The following is a 16,023-nucleotide window of genomic DNA, read 5'->3' on the forward strand; positions in this document are numbered from 1 at the left end:
GAACTCCGGGGACTTGTACCATCTCGTAAGCAGCTTATACGAGTTTTCTTGTATCTTAATACAGCGACTAAAGCCGTGAGAGTGTGTAAGGACAAAAGCCCTTTCCGGGTCTGTAAGGTGGCTGGACAACTCCCTTTCCCATGAAGTAAGAAAATGTAGCTCAGGGGGAGAAGCCGAAAGTAACTCCTTATATATGGTAGACAGCGGTTTAGGGATCCTACGGGCGTTTGATAGCCTCCTAAACAGCCAAGAGAGGGTTCCAGAGGTGATGGGGGGTGGAAGCTTAATCAACTTAATCTCCTTCTGCAGGGCGAAACTCTGTAGGAAGGAAGCTTTTTTGACTTTAGGGTCATTCAAGACCGTGGACCAATCCAGGGACCCGTCCGGGGACCTAATCTCACTTAAAGGGATCTTGGCCAAAAGAGGCCAGATACCCGGGGGCTTCTCGGCTTCCGGATGGACATAAAACTGTAAAGAGGAGAGTGGAGTACCCGGTATGGGGAACTCAAGTGTTCTATCCTTAAACTGCTTGGCCCACTCAACCAACACACCCTTCCATAGGAGTGGCAAAGAGGAACTATCCGGAGAACAAGGGGACAGCCCCCAGAGAATCCGCTTCATTCTGGTGGAAAGCATAGAGCGCTCAAGACACACATATGGAGCACTATAAGCGCTATTAAGGAGGGATAGACCTCGAAATAGTTGAAAGGCCATATAGTAGGAACGTATGTCGGGCAAACCAAAGCCGCCAAACCTTCTCTCTCTGGTCAGCACTGAATAAGCAATTCTGGAGGGTTTACTTCCCCACAAAAAGAGGGAGAAAACTCTGCGGATGTCTACAAAAAATGAGTGTGGCAACCAGATAGGCAATACCTGCAGAAGGTACAAAAATTTAGGAGCTATAAAGGTCTTAGGGCTCTTTCACACTTGCGTTCTTTTCTTCCGGCATAGAGTCGGGGCTCTATGCCGGAAGAATCCTGATCAGTTTTATCCTAATGCATTCTGAATGGAGTGAAATCCGTTCAGGATGTGTTCAGTTCCGGAACGGAACGTTTTTTGGCTGGAGAAAATACCGCAGCATGCTGCGCTTTTTGCTCCGGCCAAAAATCCTGAAGACTTGCCGCAAGGCCGGATCAGGAATTAATGCCCATTGAAAGGCATTGATCCGGATCCGGCCTTAAGCTAAACGTCGTTTCGGCGTATTGCCGGATCCGACGTTTAGCTTTTTCTGAATGGTTACCATGGCTGCCAAGACGCTAAAGTCCTGGCATCCATGGTAAAGTGTAGTGGGGAGCGGGGGAGCAGCATACTTACCGTCCGTGCGGCTCCCGGGGCGCTCCAGAGTGACGTCAGGGCGCCCCACGCGCATGGATGACGTGATCGCATGGCACGTCATCCATGCGCATGGGGCGCTCTCACGTCATTCTGGAGCGCCCCGGGAGCCGCACGGACTGTAAGTATACCCCTCCCCCGCTCCCCGCTCCTACTATGGCAAACAGGACTTTAATAGCGTCCTGGCTGCCATAGTAACACTGAACGCATATTGAAGACGGATCCGTCTTCAAATGCTTTCAGTACACTTGCGTTTTTCCGGATCCGGCGTGTAATTCCGGCAAGTGGAGTACACGCCGGATCCGGACAACGCAAATGTGAAAGAGGCCTTAAGGTAGTTCCTCTTGCCACACCAAGAAATAAACGTCAGTTTAATAGAATGCAGTTGCTTCCTAACTGAGGATAATAAGGGGGCATAATTTAGAGCAAATAAGTCCTTTGCCTGAGCCGGGACGTGCACTCCCAAAAATACTATGTCTTTTGTAGCCCAGTGGAAGGGGGTATTATTCTGAAGAACCTCTTTAACCGAATCTGGACAAGTGGCGTTAAGGGCCATTGACTTGCTATAGTTGATTTTAAAGTTTGACACATAACCAAACTCCTCAAAAAGAGACAAAAGCCTGGGGAAGGATGTTTCGGGGTTGGAAGTCATGATAAGTAGGTCATCAGCAAATGCGGCTGTCAAGTGGGTCCGAGAATCAATGGTCAGGCCCCTAACTGCAGGATCCTGCCGGATCTTACACAGCAAAGTCTCCATCACTATGACGAATAAAGATGGGGAAAGAGGACATCCCTGCCTTGTCCCATTGGATATAGAAAAGGAGGGGGAAAGCGTACCATTTATTTTGAGTTTGGCAGACGGGGCTGAGTACAGAGTGAAGATCGCAGATATAAACGAATCTGGGAAACCAAACCTCGACAGGGCCTGCGACATATAATGCCAACCGACCCTGTCGAAGGCCTTCTCCGCGTCCGTGCTCAGCAAAGCCAGAGGCGTGGAGGAGCTTCTAGCCCAATCCATAAGATGGAGCAAACGTATCGTGTTTTCACAGCCCTGTCTGCCACGCACAAACCCCACTTGCTCGCTATCAATAAGATCCGGCAGGATCAGCTGTATTCGCCGTGCCAAAATCTTGGCCCACCACTTGACATCCGCATTTAGCAGTGAAATAGGGCGATAACTGCCACAGTGGAGGGGGTCTTTGTTTTCCTTATGGATTATAGTTATGTGAGCCTCTAACATTTGGGGGGGTAGAGAACCTCCAGACAGGAGGAAATTACAGAGTGCCTGAAAATGAGGAGACAGAACATCTTTGAAGGTCTTGTAATACGATATAGGGAGTCCGTCCGGGCCAGGACTTTTGCCTGAAGGAATGGAGGAAAGGACCTTGCCAATTTCCTCGCTTGATACAGGGGCGACTAGTTGGGAAGCTTGTAGGGGACTAATAGAGGGCAGCCTCAGAGTGGACAGGAACTCATCTGTGGCTTGCTCAATAGAGGCTGAACCAGGACGTTCTGGGGTGGAGAGATTATATAGATTCGCATAAAAAGCACTAAACGCTTTTGCTATATCGTGAGTCGACTTGTGCTTATTGCCTTTTGCATCCAGAATAGCAGGGATAAATTAATCCATGTGGAGTTGCTTAGCCATGGCAGACATCAGTTTATTCCCTTTGTTTCCATGCGCATAAGCTTTAAACTTGGAGCGGAATATAAGTTTCGCTGATTTGGCGTTGAGCAAGTTTTTCAGTCCCGTCCTGGCCTCCGCCAATTCAGCAGCCACAACCTGAGCCTGAGTTTGCTTATGAGTCAGTTCAAGACTCGGTATGCGGGACAGCAGGTCATCTACAGCCTTGGAGCGCAACATTTTAACATGCGAGCCCAGGGAAATTAACTCTCCTCTGACCACAGCCTTATGAGTCTCCCACAAGAGGGAGGAGGGTCGCCCACTGCATTAAGAGTGAAGAATTCAGACATAAGCCGGGAGATTCTAGCTGCATTGGTAGGGTCGGAGATCAATGTGTCGCTAAGACGCCATATTCTCTCACGTTTAGGAAGAGCTGTCATAGACACCCGGAGAAATACTGGGGCGTGATGAGATAGCGTGATGTTCCCAATCCTCGTGTCTACCACCTGAGAAATATGGGGGGAGGATAAAAATAAGTAGTCCAACCTATGGAAGGACTTTTTTTGCGTTGGAATAAAACGTATAATCCCTACCAGAGGGATGCATAGTGCGCCACACATCAATAACCCTCAGCTTCTTCAGCGCAGTCTTCAGACGTCGCAAAAGTTTGTGGGACAACTCAGACCTCTGAGAGGACGAGTCAAGGCCTGGCTCCATAGTCACATTAAAGTCACCTCCTAGTATAAGCATGCCCTCACTAAAAGCCTGTAGTTGCTCAAGAGTCCGAACGAGCCAGGGGATCTGACCCCTATTAGTGGCATATATGTTAGCCAAGGTAACAGGCGAGTTAGCGATGTGCCCCTTAACAAATAAGAAGCGACCGTCTGTGTCCGCAATGACAGCGGAGTGTTTGAAGGGTAGGCGCTTGTGGACGGCCACGCTGACGCCCCTGCTAGCCGAGGCAAAAGAGCTATGAAACCATTGTGGGAATGCGTTTGGGGACAACTTCGGGATTTTTCCCGATTTAAAATGAGTTTCTTGGAGGAATACAACGGAGGCTTCATCTTTCAGTAACAAAGAGAGCACCTGAGACCGCTTACATGGCTCGTTCAGACCCATGGCATTCAGTGAGGCAACTACAATAGAGGCCATAGTAAAGACAGAGGGGGCCTGTCGGCCCAGAGCATAAGGACATCCAGTCTGGAAAGCAACGGACGGACCTGCGTCTCATGCAGGCAAGGTAGAAAAGTAAAAAAGTAAAGGGTCAAGCCCAAAGCCCATGAGAACGGGGCAGTGGGCTAAGACCCAAAATAAGTCCATAACCGATGGACAAACGAGAAAACTTCAGCTCAGACAAAGCCAGACAGAGTTCCTTCGTCTTGAGACCTAGCAAAGTCACAGAACATTGAACTCAGTGGAGAGTGAGCAAAGGCGACTTCAGCGCCTCCTGGAACAAAATCACCTAACAGGTGCTTGCGACCGGCCTTTTCCTTGTTTCCCAGCTCTGGAAGGTGAAAATTGCTGCCACGAATCTACACCCGGAGGGGAGGGCAGGGGATCCCCTTGATCAGCCGGCATCCACGAGGGAACTGTGATGGGTTCAATCCCAAGAGGGCCCCATACTGCTTTCAGGTCTCCCGGGGTCCGCACCGTACACTGCCTCCCATTTTTCAAGATGGCCAGACCGAAGGGATAGAGCCATCGGAATGGCGTAGCTGTGGCTTTAAGGGCCTCTAGGAGTGGCTTCACGATGCGCCTTTTGGCTAAGGTGGAGGGAGCCAGATCCTGGAAGAAAAGGACTAGGGTCTCACCATACATGATGCGGTCAGCCTCCCTTCCCGCCTTGAGCAGTGCAGCAGTGTCCACATAGCTTAGTATGCCGCATACTACATCCCGCGGCGGCTCACCAGGTTTTGGCTTGGGCCTTAAGGCCCTGTGAATGCACTCGATCACAATCGGAGCTGCTCTTTCAGCTCCCAGCAGGTAGGAGAAGATTTCGCATGCGACTGAATGAAGCGCGTCAATCGCAATATTTTCGGGTACGCCGCGGATGCGAATATTTCGCCGCCGGCTCTGGTTCTCTTGATCCTCTATGCGCAACAGCGCGTCGTTTAGCAAGTCTCTGTGGGTTTGCAGGGCTGCGCTGGTCTTACCCTCATGCACCAGGATGGCTTCCTGTGCTAGCTCCAGGGACTCCACAGGATTCCCAATCTGTCGCAGGTCTCCTTTTATCTCCTCCAAGTCCTTTTTAAGAGGTGCAAGAGCAGACTCCAGTATGTCCCGGAGGACTGCTTTGGAGAGTGAGGAGCTTTTCCGCAGTGGTCTGCGATCGGAAACATCGGAGGCGCTTCCCGCCTCGGAGCAGTCCTCTGCCTCAGAGAGCTGCCGCGCCATCTTGGACGCTTCAGCAGCGGGAGTCCTGGATTGCTTCTTGAGGTATTTATCCATCTCTGGTTGCCTGGAACGGGCCCCTGTCGGCTCTGGAGTCTCAGAGTGACGATCCTTGCCTGGTTTCCCCATTGGCACCGAGTAAATTGCTAATAAAAGGGGCTATAATAGCTGCCAGGGAGAGGAGCTCAGGAACAAGCAGCCATTCAGCTCCGAGGTCAAGCTCCGCCCCCCTATAGTAGTTATATTCTTGTACATAGGAGGCAGTATTATAGCAGTTATATTCTTGTACATAGGAGCAGTATTATAGTAGTTATATTCTTGTACATAGGGGGCAGTATTATAGTAGTTATTTTCTTGTACATAGGAGGCAGTATTATAGTAGTTATATTCTTGTACATAGAAGGCAGTATTATAGTAGTTATATTCTTGTACATAGGAGGCAGTATTATAGTAGTTATATTCTTGTACATAGGAGCAGTATTATAGTAGTTATATTCTTGTACATAGGAGCAGTATTATAGTAGTTATATTCTTGTACATAGGAGCAGTATTATAGTAGTTATATTCTTATACATAGGAGCAGTATTATAGTAGTTATAGTCTTGTACATAGGAGCAGTATTATAGTAGTTATTTTCTTGTACATAGGAGCAGTATTATAGTAGTTATATTCTTGTACATAGGAGCCGTATTATAGTAGTTATATTCTTGTACAAAGGAGCAGTATTATAGTAGTTATATTCTTGTACATAGGAGGCAGTATTATAGTAGTTATATTCTTGTACATAGGAGCAGTATTATAGTAGTTATATTCTTGTACAAAGGAGCAGTATTATAGTAGTTATATTCTTGTACATATAGAAACATAGAAACATAGAATGTGTCGGCAGATAAGAACCATTTGGCCCATCTAGTCTGCCCAATATACTAAATACTATGAATAGCCCCTGGCCCTATCTTATATGAAGGATGGCCTTATGCCTATCCCATGCATGCTTAAACTCCTCCACTGTATTTGCAGCTGCCACTTCTGCAGGAAGGCTATTCCATGCATCCACTACTCTCTCAGTAAAGTAATACTTCCTGATATTACTTTTAAACCTTTGCCCCTCTAATTTAAAACTATGTCCTCTTGAAGCAGTTTTTCTTTTTGAAATATTCTCTCCTCTTTTACCTTGTTGATTCCCTTTATGTATATAAAAGGTTTTTTCTATCATATCCCCTCTGTCTCGTCTTTCTTCCAAGCTATACATGTTAAGGTCCTTCAATCTTTCCTGGTAAGTTTTATGAGACAGTATTAATATATTCTTGTACATAGAGTCAGTATTATATCAGTTATGTTTTTGCAAATAGGAGGCAGCATTATAGTAGTTATATTCTTGTACATAGGAGCAGTATTATAGTAGTTATATTCTGGTACATAGGAGGCAGTATTATAGTAGTTTTATTCTTGAACATAAGAGTCAGTATTATAGTAGGTATATTCTTGTACATTATATTATGGTAAGTATATTTGTGTATTATATCAGTTATATTTTTGTACACAGCATATACAAAACACATATCAGAAATTGTTTACACTTGTCTTGGTTTAACTTGCATATTTACCCTGTCATAGGTGTATGACATGTCCATGCATGTAATTCCCAGGTAATGTACAAACGGAGCATAGTCGCTGCCAATTCCCAGTGTTCCAACTCTAAAGTGAAAGTAATATAAATGTAAATAATAATAAAAACATTGCATGTTATCTCCGATCCTGGCAGTGAGAACTGAGTGCCAGCTATATAATACAATACCTCTCAACCGTCCCAGATCTGGTTGGACAGTCCAGAATTTCTGTGGCTCTCCCTTGTCATTGTAAATAAATAATAATAATAACATTGCAAAAGAAAAATGCCGTAAGCATTTTGGGCCATAGTGATCAAGCCGATTTTTTATTATTCTGTAATGTAGCTGTTTGGGTGCTTGTTTCTTTTTGTTTGTTTTTTTTGCAGGACAAGTTGTAGTTTTTAATGGCATCATTTTAGGGTAAATATGGGGGATTCAGCCCGCACAACCCCTAGCAGGTGCAGATTGCTATGGCGAAATACAGATACAAACGCAAAAACACAAAATGCAATCGCACTCTGCAGCCAGCACTCTGCCCTGCCTTTATGCTGGATGTTGAATAAGGCATTGGTGTACATTTTGGCCAAAGCGTAATAAGCCACTCACCACGTCAAGGTCGCCTTAATGAGTGGTCCCTAACACTAGTTCCTACCTTTTATGGGCCATGACAGCCACACAAAGTCCAGGGAGCGCAGGTACAGCATGCACGCCAAGCACACTCTGCTTTTAACCCCGTCCGGTGCCATTACAGCTTTCATTGGATCCAGGGATGCAAGTACCATAGCAATCTGCAATCTGCCATAGCAATCTGCACCTGCTAGGGGTTGTGCGGCTGAATCCCCCATATTTTTTCTTTGTAGTATATATTGAAGGCGTGACGATCTCCAAGCAGTCATGCACACCTGACCAGTTACTATGCCCTGGAGGCTGGTTTTAAAGTCAGTATAAAACTTAGTCTGCTTATATAGCACCTACCAGTAGCCATTAGGCTCCAGGAGAAGTACATAGTGGGCTCAGCATGCATGTTGGTACTTGCATCCCTGGATCCGATGAAAGCTGTAATGGCACCGGACGGGGTTAAAAGCAGAGTGTGCTTGGCGTGCATGCTGTACCTGCGCTCCCTGGACTTTGTGTGGCTGTCATGGCCCATAAAAGGTAGGAACTAGTGTTAGGGACCACTCATTAAGGCGACCTTGACGTGGTGAGTGGCTTATTACGCTTTGGCCAAAATGTACACCAATGCCTTATTCAACATCCAGCATAAAGGCAGGGCAGAGTGCTGCTGCAGAGTGTGATTGCATTTTGTGTTTTTGCGTTTGTATCATTTTAGGGTATACAGCAATAACACCATTGTCTTTTTATGTAATAAATTTTGCTACGTTCACTTTGTGGCACAACTAGCATGATGACTTTACTCTTTAGGTATTTATATATTTGTATTTGTTTTACTTTGTTTTTCTATCTCGTGATTTGGTACTATGATTTCCATCTGGTTCTGACTACGGTTTGGCTTTTCTGAGTACCCTCTGTATTCTGATTTTGTACTGTTTTGTCTGCCCGGACTACCACATTTTCTGTCTTGTATGTAGCTGTGTGTCTGCTTTGCACTTAGCAGCGCAAGGAACGTCGACCAGATGCAGATTTGCCACTTAGGGCTTGCACTGCAAGTAGGCAGGGAAAGCTGGTTAGGTGTCAGTCAGGGCTCACTGTCTGTGTGTTTTCCAGCCTACTGTGCTGACATTATAATCTTGCCGTAGATTTTTCCCGATGACTTAGTGTGATGGATCCTTTGGCAGCACTAGTCATCCAGATGGAGGGTATTGTCCAGCTAGTTCAGGACTTGGCAGACAGGGTACAGCAGCCGAAATCCCATCTCCCTCTCAGTTCAGCTCACTCAACTGTAGAGCCCAAGATACAGCTCCATGACAAGTTTTCTGGGGCCCGTAAATGTTTTACCATCTTTAGGGAGCACTGAGTCATTGACCTATCAGGGTCTGATCCTGTGACTTGATGCTCTATTTAAATCCCTTGCTGGTAATTCACCTTTATAGGTTTACTCCCTCTTCAATTTTGTGCTTGTTTGGATTGCTTATTATTATTAACCTAGACTTTCCTTTGAGCACCCTCTTGTCTAGTGATTTGGTGCTGTGATTCCCATCTGGTTCTGACTACGGGTTTGACTTTTCTGACTACCCTCTGTCTTCTTATTTTGTACTGTTTTGTCCGCCCAGTTCTGACTAATTCCCATACAACCACGTTTTCTGTGTTGTTCAGCCCAGTGTGTCCATCTATTTTGCACTTAGCAGCGCAGGGAATGTCGACCAGTTGTGGACTTCCCGCTTAGGGCTTGCACTGCAAGTAGACCAGGAAAGTGGGTTTGATATCAGTCAGGGCTCACTGTTTTTGTGTTTCCTGCCTACTGTGCTGATATATTACTACAAAATAGCTGACAACTGTACTTTATAGTGATTCTGTCAGCAGTTTTGACCATGCTAAACTGTTGACAGCACCAGTTAGGGTTGGGGAGAGCAGTATGAACATAACTTTTGAGGGGCTTTTCTCATCGGAGCAGTGAGAATATGATGTTTTATTCTGCCAAATTTTTCTCTCCGCATTGTGGTTCTTAGCAGCCTCTCGCCTTTATTTTGAGTGACATTTGTAGTGGTCTTGGATGCTACAGCTGTCAAACAGAACAGAGGGGAGGGGCTGTAAAGCAGGTCAATGCAGAGAGCACTTTCCAGTGAAGCTCCGCCTCCTGGGCCAATGTAAGAGAAGAATCTGACAGTTTAAAACTTCATATTTACACTACTTCTGATGAGAAAAAAAAAAACTGTTGTTCTGCTCTTTCCAGCCTTTTCCTCGTGCTGGCAGCGGGTTTGTATGATCAAAAATGCTGACTGGCTCCATTTAAATAGTTGCAAAGCAAATACAGTGGAATAAATTTATGAAGTCACTTGTGCCATTTTCTGTTGAGACTTTTTTTTTTTCTTTTGTAATGCCACTTTTGGCTTTTTTACAAAAAGTGGGTTGTGCTCAGCAAAGGGCGCATGGCCAGCCACAGTCTGACAGATTTACTATTATTTACTCCAGTATCTGGTTTAAATTGTAGCTCTGCTCTATTCCGTCTGGTGTAGATTTTATTTTTTTGGTGCAGGGGCTGGCAATAGATGTACCAAATACGGCGTATCTTATGCCATCTGAAATTTGACTAAGGCCTCTTGCACACGACCGTGTGTCCCCAGTGTCTGTATTGCGGCCAGCATATGGCAGGTCCGCAATACACGGGACCCCGGCCGTGTGCATTTCGTATCACAGATGCAGACCCATTCACTTCAAGATGCGGTGCGGAATGGAACCATGGAACGGAAGCACTACGGAGTGTTCCGTGCTTCCGTTCTGCAAAAAGATTTTGTCCTATCTTTTTGCAGAACAGACGGATCGCGGACCCCATTTAAGTGAATGGGGTCGCGATCCGCACGTGGCTGGCCCACGGTCGGTGCCCATGCATTGCGGACCGCAATGTGCGGTCCGCAGCACGGGCACAGGCAGCACACGTTGTTGTGCAAGAGGCCTAAGACTGACATGTGAAAGCCAACCTTTGTAATTCTGCCCCATTAAGGTTCTCAATGAAACAATTCTTCATGTCAGAGATGCATGAGGATGGAGAACTCACTGGGGGATGACGCCGTACTGTGAACTGGTGCGGTTGAAGTGACTTATCCAATTGTCGTACACTGTGAGGTCATTCGTTGGGGTTTTTACCTGGGGCAAAGAAAAATATAAGACATAAATGATGTTACAATACTGTATAAATCACTACATTTTGTTATTAAAGTGTGGGCATTATACATTATAATTTATGAGTCACCGCTATATGGTCTCCACGTGGCACTGCTTTGCCAATACCACAAAGCATTTTTGTCTTTTGTACTAATTTTTGGGTCACGTCTTTCTCTTTATTTTAAAAGATGCTTTCAAAAAGTTATTGGTTGCCCCTGGAAACAGACATCGGTCAGCTCCACTCTGTTGACAGTCATGTGACCTAACAGCTCTTCTCACTGCGTAAGGCTTTGTTCTCATTGCTTTCCCTTACTAACTGAAACAAGAGCCGAGCTGTCACCTGACCTCCCACAATGCACTGCACAGCAGAATTCTAAATTTAGGTTTAGGCGTCTCTCATTAAATAATAGAGTTACCTGCTTCGATGCAGCAAAGACCACACCTTGTGCCGGAGGAGTCCCCTGAACCCTCAATGTTGCGTTGGCTGAAAGAAGAAAATTATTTGTCACATTTCTGTGTGGTAAAACCAAATCCTATGCGCTCACTGGCCGCCGTGGACAGGCAGAACTTAGTCATGGCATGCGGCCGTGCCGTGTGGTCTTACCAGGGTTGCCAACCGTCCAGAAATTTCTGGACAGTCCATAAATATAGGCAACTTTTTTTCCTGGTAATGAATTATTAGCAGCATATTGAGCTATAGACATGTATTACTCACAATCTTTATCATTCATTATGGTTTTCCAATTTGTCCGTAAAAATGTTGGCTGTCCATGATTTTGGGATAAGTTGTCCAGAAAAAAAGAAAATTCTGGTTGGCAATCCTGGGTTTTAGAGCTCTATCTATCAATAAATTATCTGACAGATTTTCTGACCAATCATTGGCCAATTGGCCGTTTACACAGACAGATCTTTTGTTATATACGCCAACCATTGGTCTGATTGGACAGAAATTGGTCAGATAATCTGTTGGTGTAATGGGTCATGCCTTACCCTAATTGCTGATTATCTTCTTTTATTATTAGATATTACTCTTGTAGAAGATGGCTGATGTGTTGTATTAGAGAACATACAGACGTGGACAAAATTGTTGGTACCCTTTGGTCAATGAAAGAAAAAGTCACAATGGTCACAGAAATAACTTTAATCTGACAAAAGTAATAATAAATTAAAATTCTATAAATGTTAACCAATGAAAGTCAGACATTGTTTTTCAACCATGCTTCAACAGAATTATGTAAAAAAATAAACTCATGAAACAGGCATGGACAAAAATGATGGTACCCCTAACTTAATATTTTGTTGCGCAACCTTTTGAGGCAATCACTGCAATCAAACGCTTCCTGTAACTGTCAATGAGACATCTGCACCTCTCAGCAGGTATTTTGGCCCACTCCTCATGAGCAAACTGCTCCAGTTGTGTCCGGTTTGAAGGGTGCCTTTTCCAGACTGCATGTTTCAGCTCCTTCCAAAGATGCTCAATAGGATTGAGGTCAGGGCTCATAGAAGGCCACTTTAGAATAGTCCAATTTTTTCCTCTTAGCCATTCTTGGGTGTTTTTAGCGGTGTGTTTTGGGTCATTGTCCTGTTGCAAGACCCATGACCTGCGACTGAGACCAAGCTTTCTGACACTGGCTAGTACATTTCTCTCTAGAATTCCTTGATAGTCTTGAGATTTCATTGTACCCTGCACAGATTCAAGACACCCTGTGCCAGACGCAGCAAAGCAGCCCCAGAACATAACAGAGCCTCCTCCATGTTTCACAGTAGGGACAGTGTTCTTTTCTTGATATGCTTCATTTTTTCGTCTGTGAACATACAGCTGATGTGCCTTGGCAAAAACTTCGATTTTTGTCTCATCTGTCCACAGGACATTCTCCCAGAAGCTTTGTGGCTTGTCAACATGTAGTTTGGCATATTCCAGTCTTGCTTTTTTATGATTCGTTTTCAACAATGGTGTCCTCCTTGGTCGTCTCCCATGTAGTCCACTTTGGCTCAAACAACGACGGATGGTGCGATCTGACACTGATGTTCCTTGAGCATGAAGTTCACCTTGAATCTCTTTAGAAGTCTTTCTAGGCTCTTTTGTTACCATTCGGATTATCCGTCTCTTAGATTTGTCATCAATTTTCCTCCTGCGGCCACGTCCAGGGAGGTTGGCTACAGTCCCATGGATCTTAAACTTATGAATAATATGTGCAACTGTACTCACAGGAACATCTAGTTGCTTGGAGATGGTCTTATAGCCTTTACCTTTAACATGCTTGTCTATAATTTTCTTTCTGATCTCTTGAGACAGCTCTTTCCTTTGCTTCCTCTGGTCCATGTCGAGTGTGGTACACACCATATCACCAAACAACACAGTGATTACCTGGAGCCATATATATAGGCCCAATGGCTGATTACAAGGTTGTAGACACCTGTGATGCTAATTAGTGGACACACCTTGAATTAACATGTCCCTTTGGTCACATTATGTTCTGTGTTTTCTAGGGGTACCATCATTTTTGTCCATGCCTGTTTCATGAGTTTATTTTTTTACATAATTCTGTTGAAGCATGGTTGAAAAACAATGTCTGACTTTCATTGGTTAACATTTATAGAATTTTAATTTATTATTACTTTTGTCAGATTAAAGTTATTTCTGTGACCATTGTGACTTTTTCTTTCATTGACCAAAGGGTACCAACAATTTTGTCCACGTCTGTATGGCACATTTAGGGTGCTACTACACGGTCATTAGTGGCTGGGGTTCGTTTTTGAAATTTACTGTTAATTGCCAGGGAGGGACCTGAAACAACAGCAAATTGTGCAGCCAGTAATGAACGCATGTAATAACACGTAACATAAAATAGGCGTAAAGCTCTCTATTGATTTAAATGCTGATAAATCTGCTGCAAAATTTGTTGCCGATTTTGCTGCAGGGTTGCCCTGGATTTCACCTTGTGCATTGCGAAGAGTGAAATCCACTATGAAAATTGTAGACACAAATTTACATGCTGTAGATATAAAATCCGGTATTCAGACATGCGGCCATACCCTATAGAAGAATGCAGGTTCTTTAACCATTTCACGTTTGAATAAAAAAAAATTTTATTTGGTCAAATTATTTTTGCATCCTTTTTTTAGCAGTACGTGATACAGTCTGTTTTTCATTTTTTTTAAACTTTTTTTAGAAGCACAATATGCTTATTAAAATACTTTTTTAAAATTGTGTCCCCTTTCAATTACGGTCATTTTTCTATAGGAGATATATAGTTTTTAGTCATTGTGGGCAGGACTAGAAGCTGCCGTGTGGGCTAGTTGGATCTTTCCTTCCTTACTCCCTCCCTCTCTCACTACAGAGCTGATCTGGGCCTGCTAAGATCCAACAGCTCCTGCAGTTACAAGGCACTCAGTGATTACATGATCGCCAGGATGGGAGCAGAACTGTATACATCACATGCGTTATACAGCAATGGGAAAGGCAGGGATGGTAATAAATTCCGGAACCTTGTTTGTCTTTATACTGAGGAGATGTGCAGATGACACTTTTGCCCCAAAACTCACCAAACACAGAGATGTCTACATTGATATAAGCCACAGTTCTGTCCCTTAGTTTGCTGTAGTAATCCTTAAATACATAAAAATGGAAACATTGTAATTATACATGATATATTATAGTGAAATTGTGCAGTTTCACACTAGCGATATAGACTTTATCAGGCTGATCTTTCTACTTTACCACATTGCCAAAAGAATAAATGTCTCTGTCCAACCTCATTAACTATAACAGGGACCGGCAGAGATCCCGCCGCAACCCGACAAATATGCCGGGTGGAGACTTTCAAGCTTCTAATAATGCCAGAATGCAGCCTGCCGGATCCCTAACGCTAGTGTGAAACTAGCCTAAGGCTCCATTCACATCTGTGCCAGTTTTCCTGTTTATTATTTTGTTTCATTTTAAGAATAAAACGCCAGCGCCACATCCATCATATGACAGAAATTAATGGTAAACCCCATTGACTATGAGCATGTTGCTGTATTTTGTCTGAACTGTTTAGCGGAATCTCCAACAGATGCCCAAAGCAGATATTAACATAGCCTTATATAAAAAAAAATATATATATATATACACTCATTGAAAAGTAATGCAACTTCCCTACTATACTTTGGGGGAATTTATCATGAAGGGAATCTTTAAATTGTCACTAACGTTTCACATAACTTTGCATAAATCAATCTCTGTAGGAGGATAAAATTATACATGTCAATGCAAGTCTATTGAGAGGGGAAGGAGGAGTGAACACGAGCTGAGGAGACAGGCACAGACAAGAGTTACTGTGCAGCCATGGGCATGGGCAGACTGGCAGACATTTCCCAGTGGGCCGATGCTCAAGGGGCTGCCCAAGCCCACCTCTCTGCTGCTGGCCAGGTACACAATGAGCTCTCAGGGGTAATTAATGCTGTAAGAATCAGGTACTCATGTACCCAGCCAGTGACCACACATGCCCTCTAAATTCAACTGCTGTGGCCCACATCTCATCTCCTAAGCCCTATGCTTCATATCTTAATCAGAGACAACTGGAGGATGACAGAAAATGGCAGATATTGATGGCCACAACAGAGGGACAGCTTTTGGTAAATATAATGTGGTATTTGGTTCTGCTGTGACGGTATTTTGCACTAGTGTGTTGCCCTGCTTTCTGTCAATTTTTACCCCCCTACAACATGTGGTCACTTTTAGGTTTTTTTCCCAGGGCCATTTTAAATTCCCAGTCCGCCCCTGTGTGCAGCTACATAGAAAGTTTATAGCTCAGCACAAGTGCTTTATCCACAAGCATACAGGTCAATACTTTTCTGTAATGTCCTCCATTATCCTAGGACTGCTTCTGAGTGATTTTGAGACAGTTAAGAAGGAGACTCTCCTCTACTTTGTGTGTGCAGTAGATGGCAGCTAGTCTCCACCTACCATGTCTGAGAGAACTTCAAACTAGATGTTCACTATGCACAGAGGAAAACTGCTAAAAATGCCAGATACTAGTAATACAATGGCCATTAATGTTAATCCTCATGTATGAGCACGCACTGTACTGATTAAGGGCTCATGCACACAGCCATAGCCGTTTTTGCGGGCCACAAATTGCACCTTTTGCGGAATGGTACGTCCTGCGCTATATAGAACTGTCCTATCCTTGTCTCCAAAAAGTACAAAGAATAGGACATGTTTGTTCTTTGTTTTTTTTAAGGGCCACGGAAGGGGCATACAGATGTGGACATTAAAGCGAATGGGTCCGCATCCAATCT

At 44.3% G+C, this 16,023-nt stretch overlaps 1 protein-coding gene across 1 annotated transcript in view; it reads right to left on the reverse strand.

The window, feature by feature from the left end:
• Nucleotides 1-16,023, reverse strand: part of LOC122924214 (aminopeptidase NAALADL1-like) — a gene marked incomplete at its 5' end in the record, with an annotated part of 54,152 nt that overhangs the window by 17,787 nt on the left and 20,342 nt on the right. Inside the window, 4 exons of the mRNA XM_044275133.1 lie at nt 6,958-7,048; nt 10,634-10,722; nt 11,157-11,224; nt 14,287-14,350. Of these exons, the coding sequence (XP_044131068.1) occupies nt 6,958-7,048; nt 10,634-10,722; nt 11,157-11,224; nt 14,287-14,350 (312 nt within the window). The remainder of the gene's footprint in view (nt 1-6,957; nt 7,049-10,633; nt 10,723-11,156; nt 11,225-14,286; nt 14,351-16,023) is intronic.

This window comes from Bufo gargarizans, unplaced genomic scaffold, assembly GCF_014858855.1.
Source record: "Bufo gargarizans isolate SCDJY-AF-19 unplaced genomic scaffold, ASM1485885v1 original_scaffold_902_pilon, whole genome shotgun sequence".
Lineage (NCBI taxonomy): Eukaryota > Metazoa > Chordata > Amphibia > Anura > Bufonidae > Bufo > Bufo gargarizans.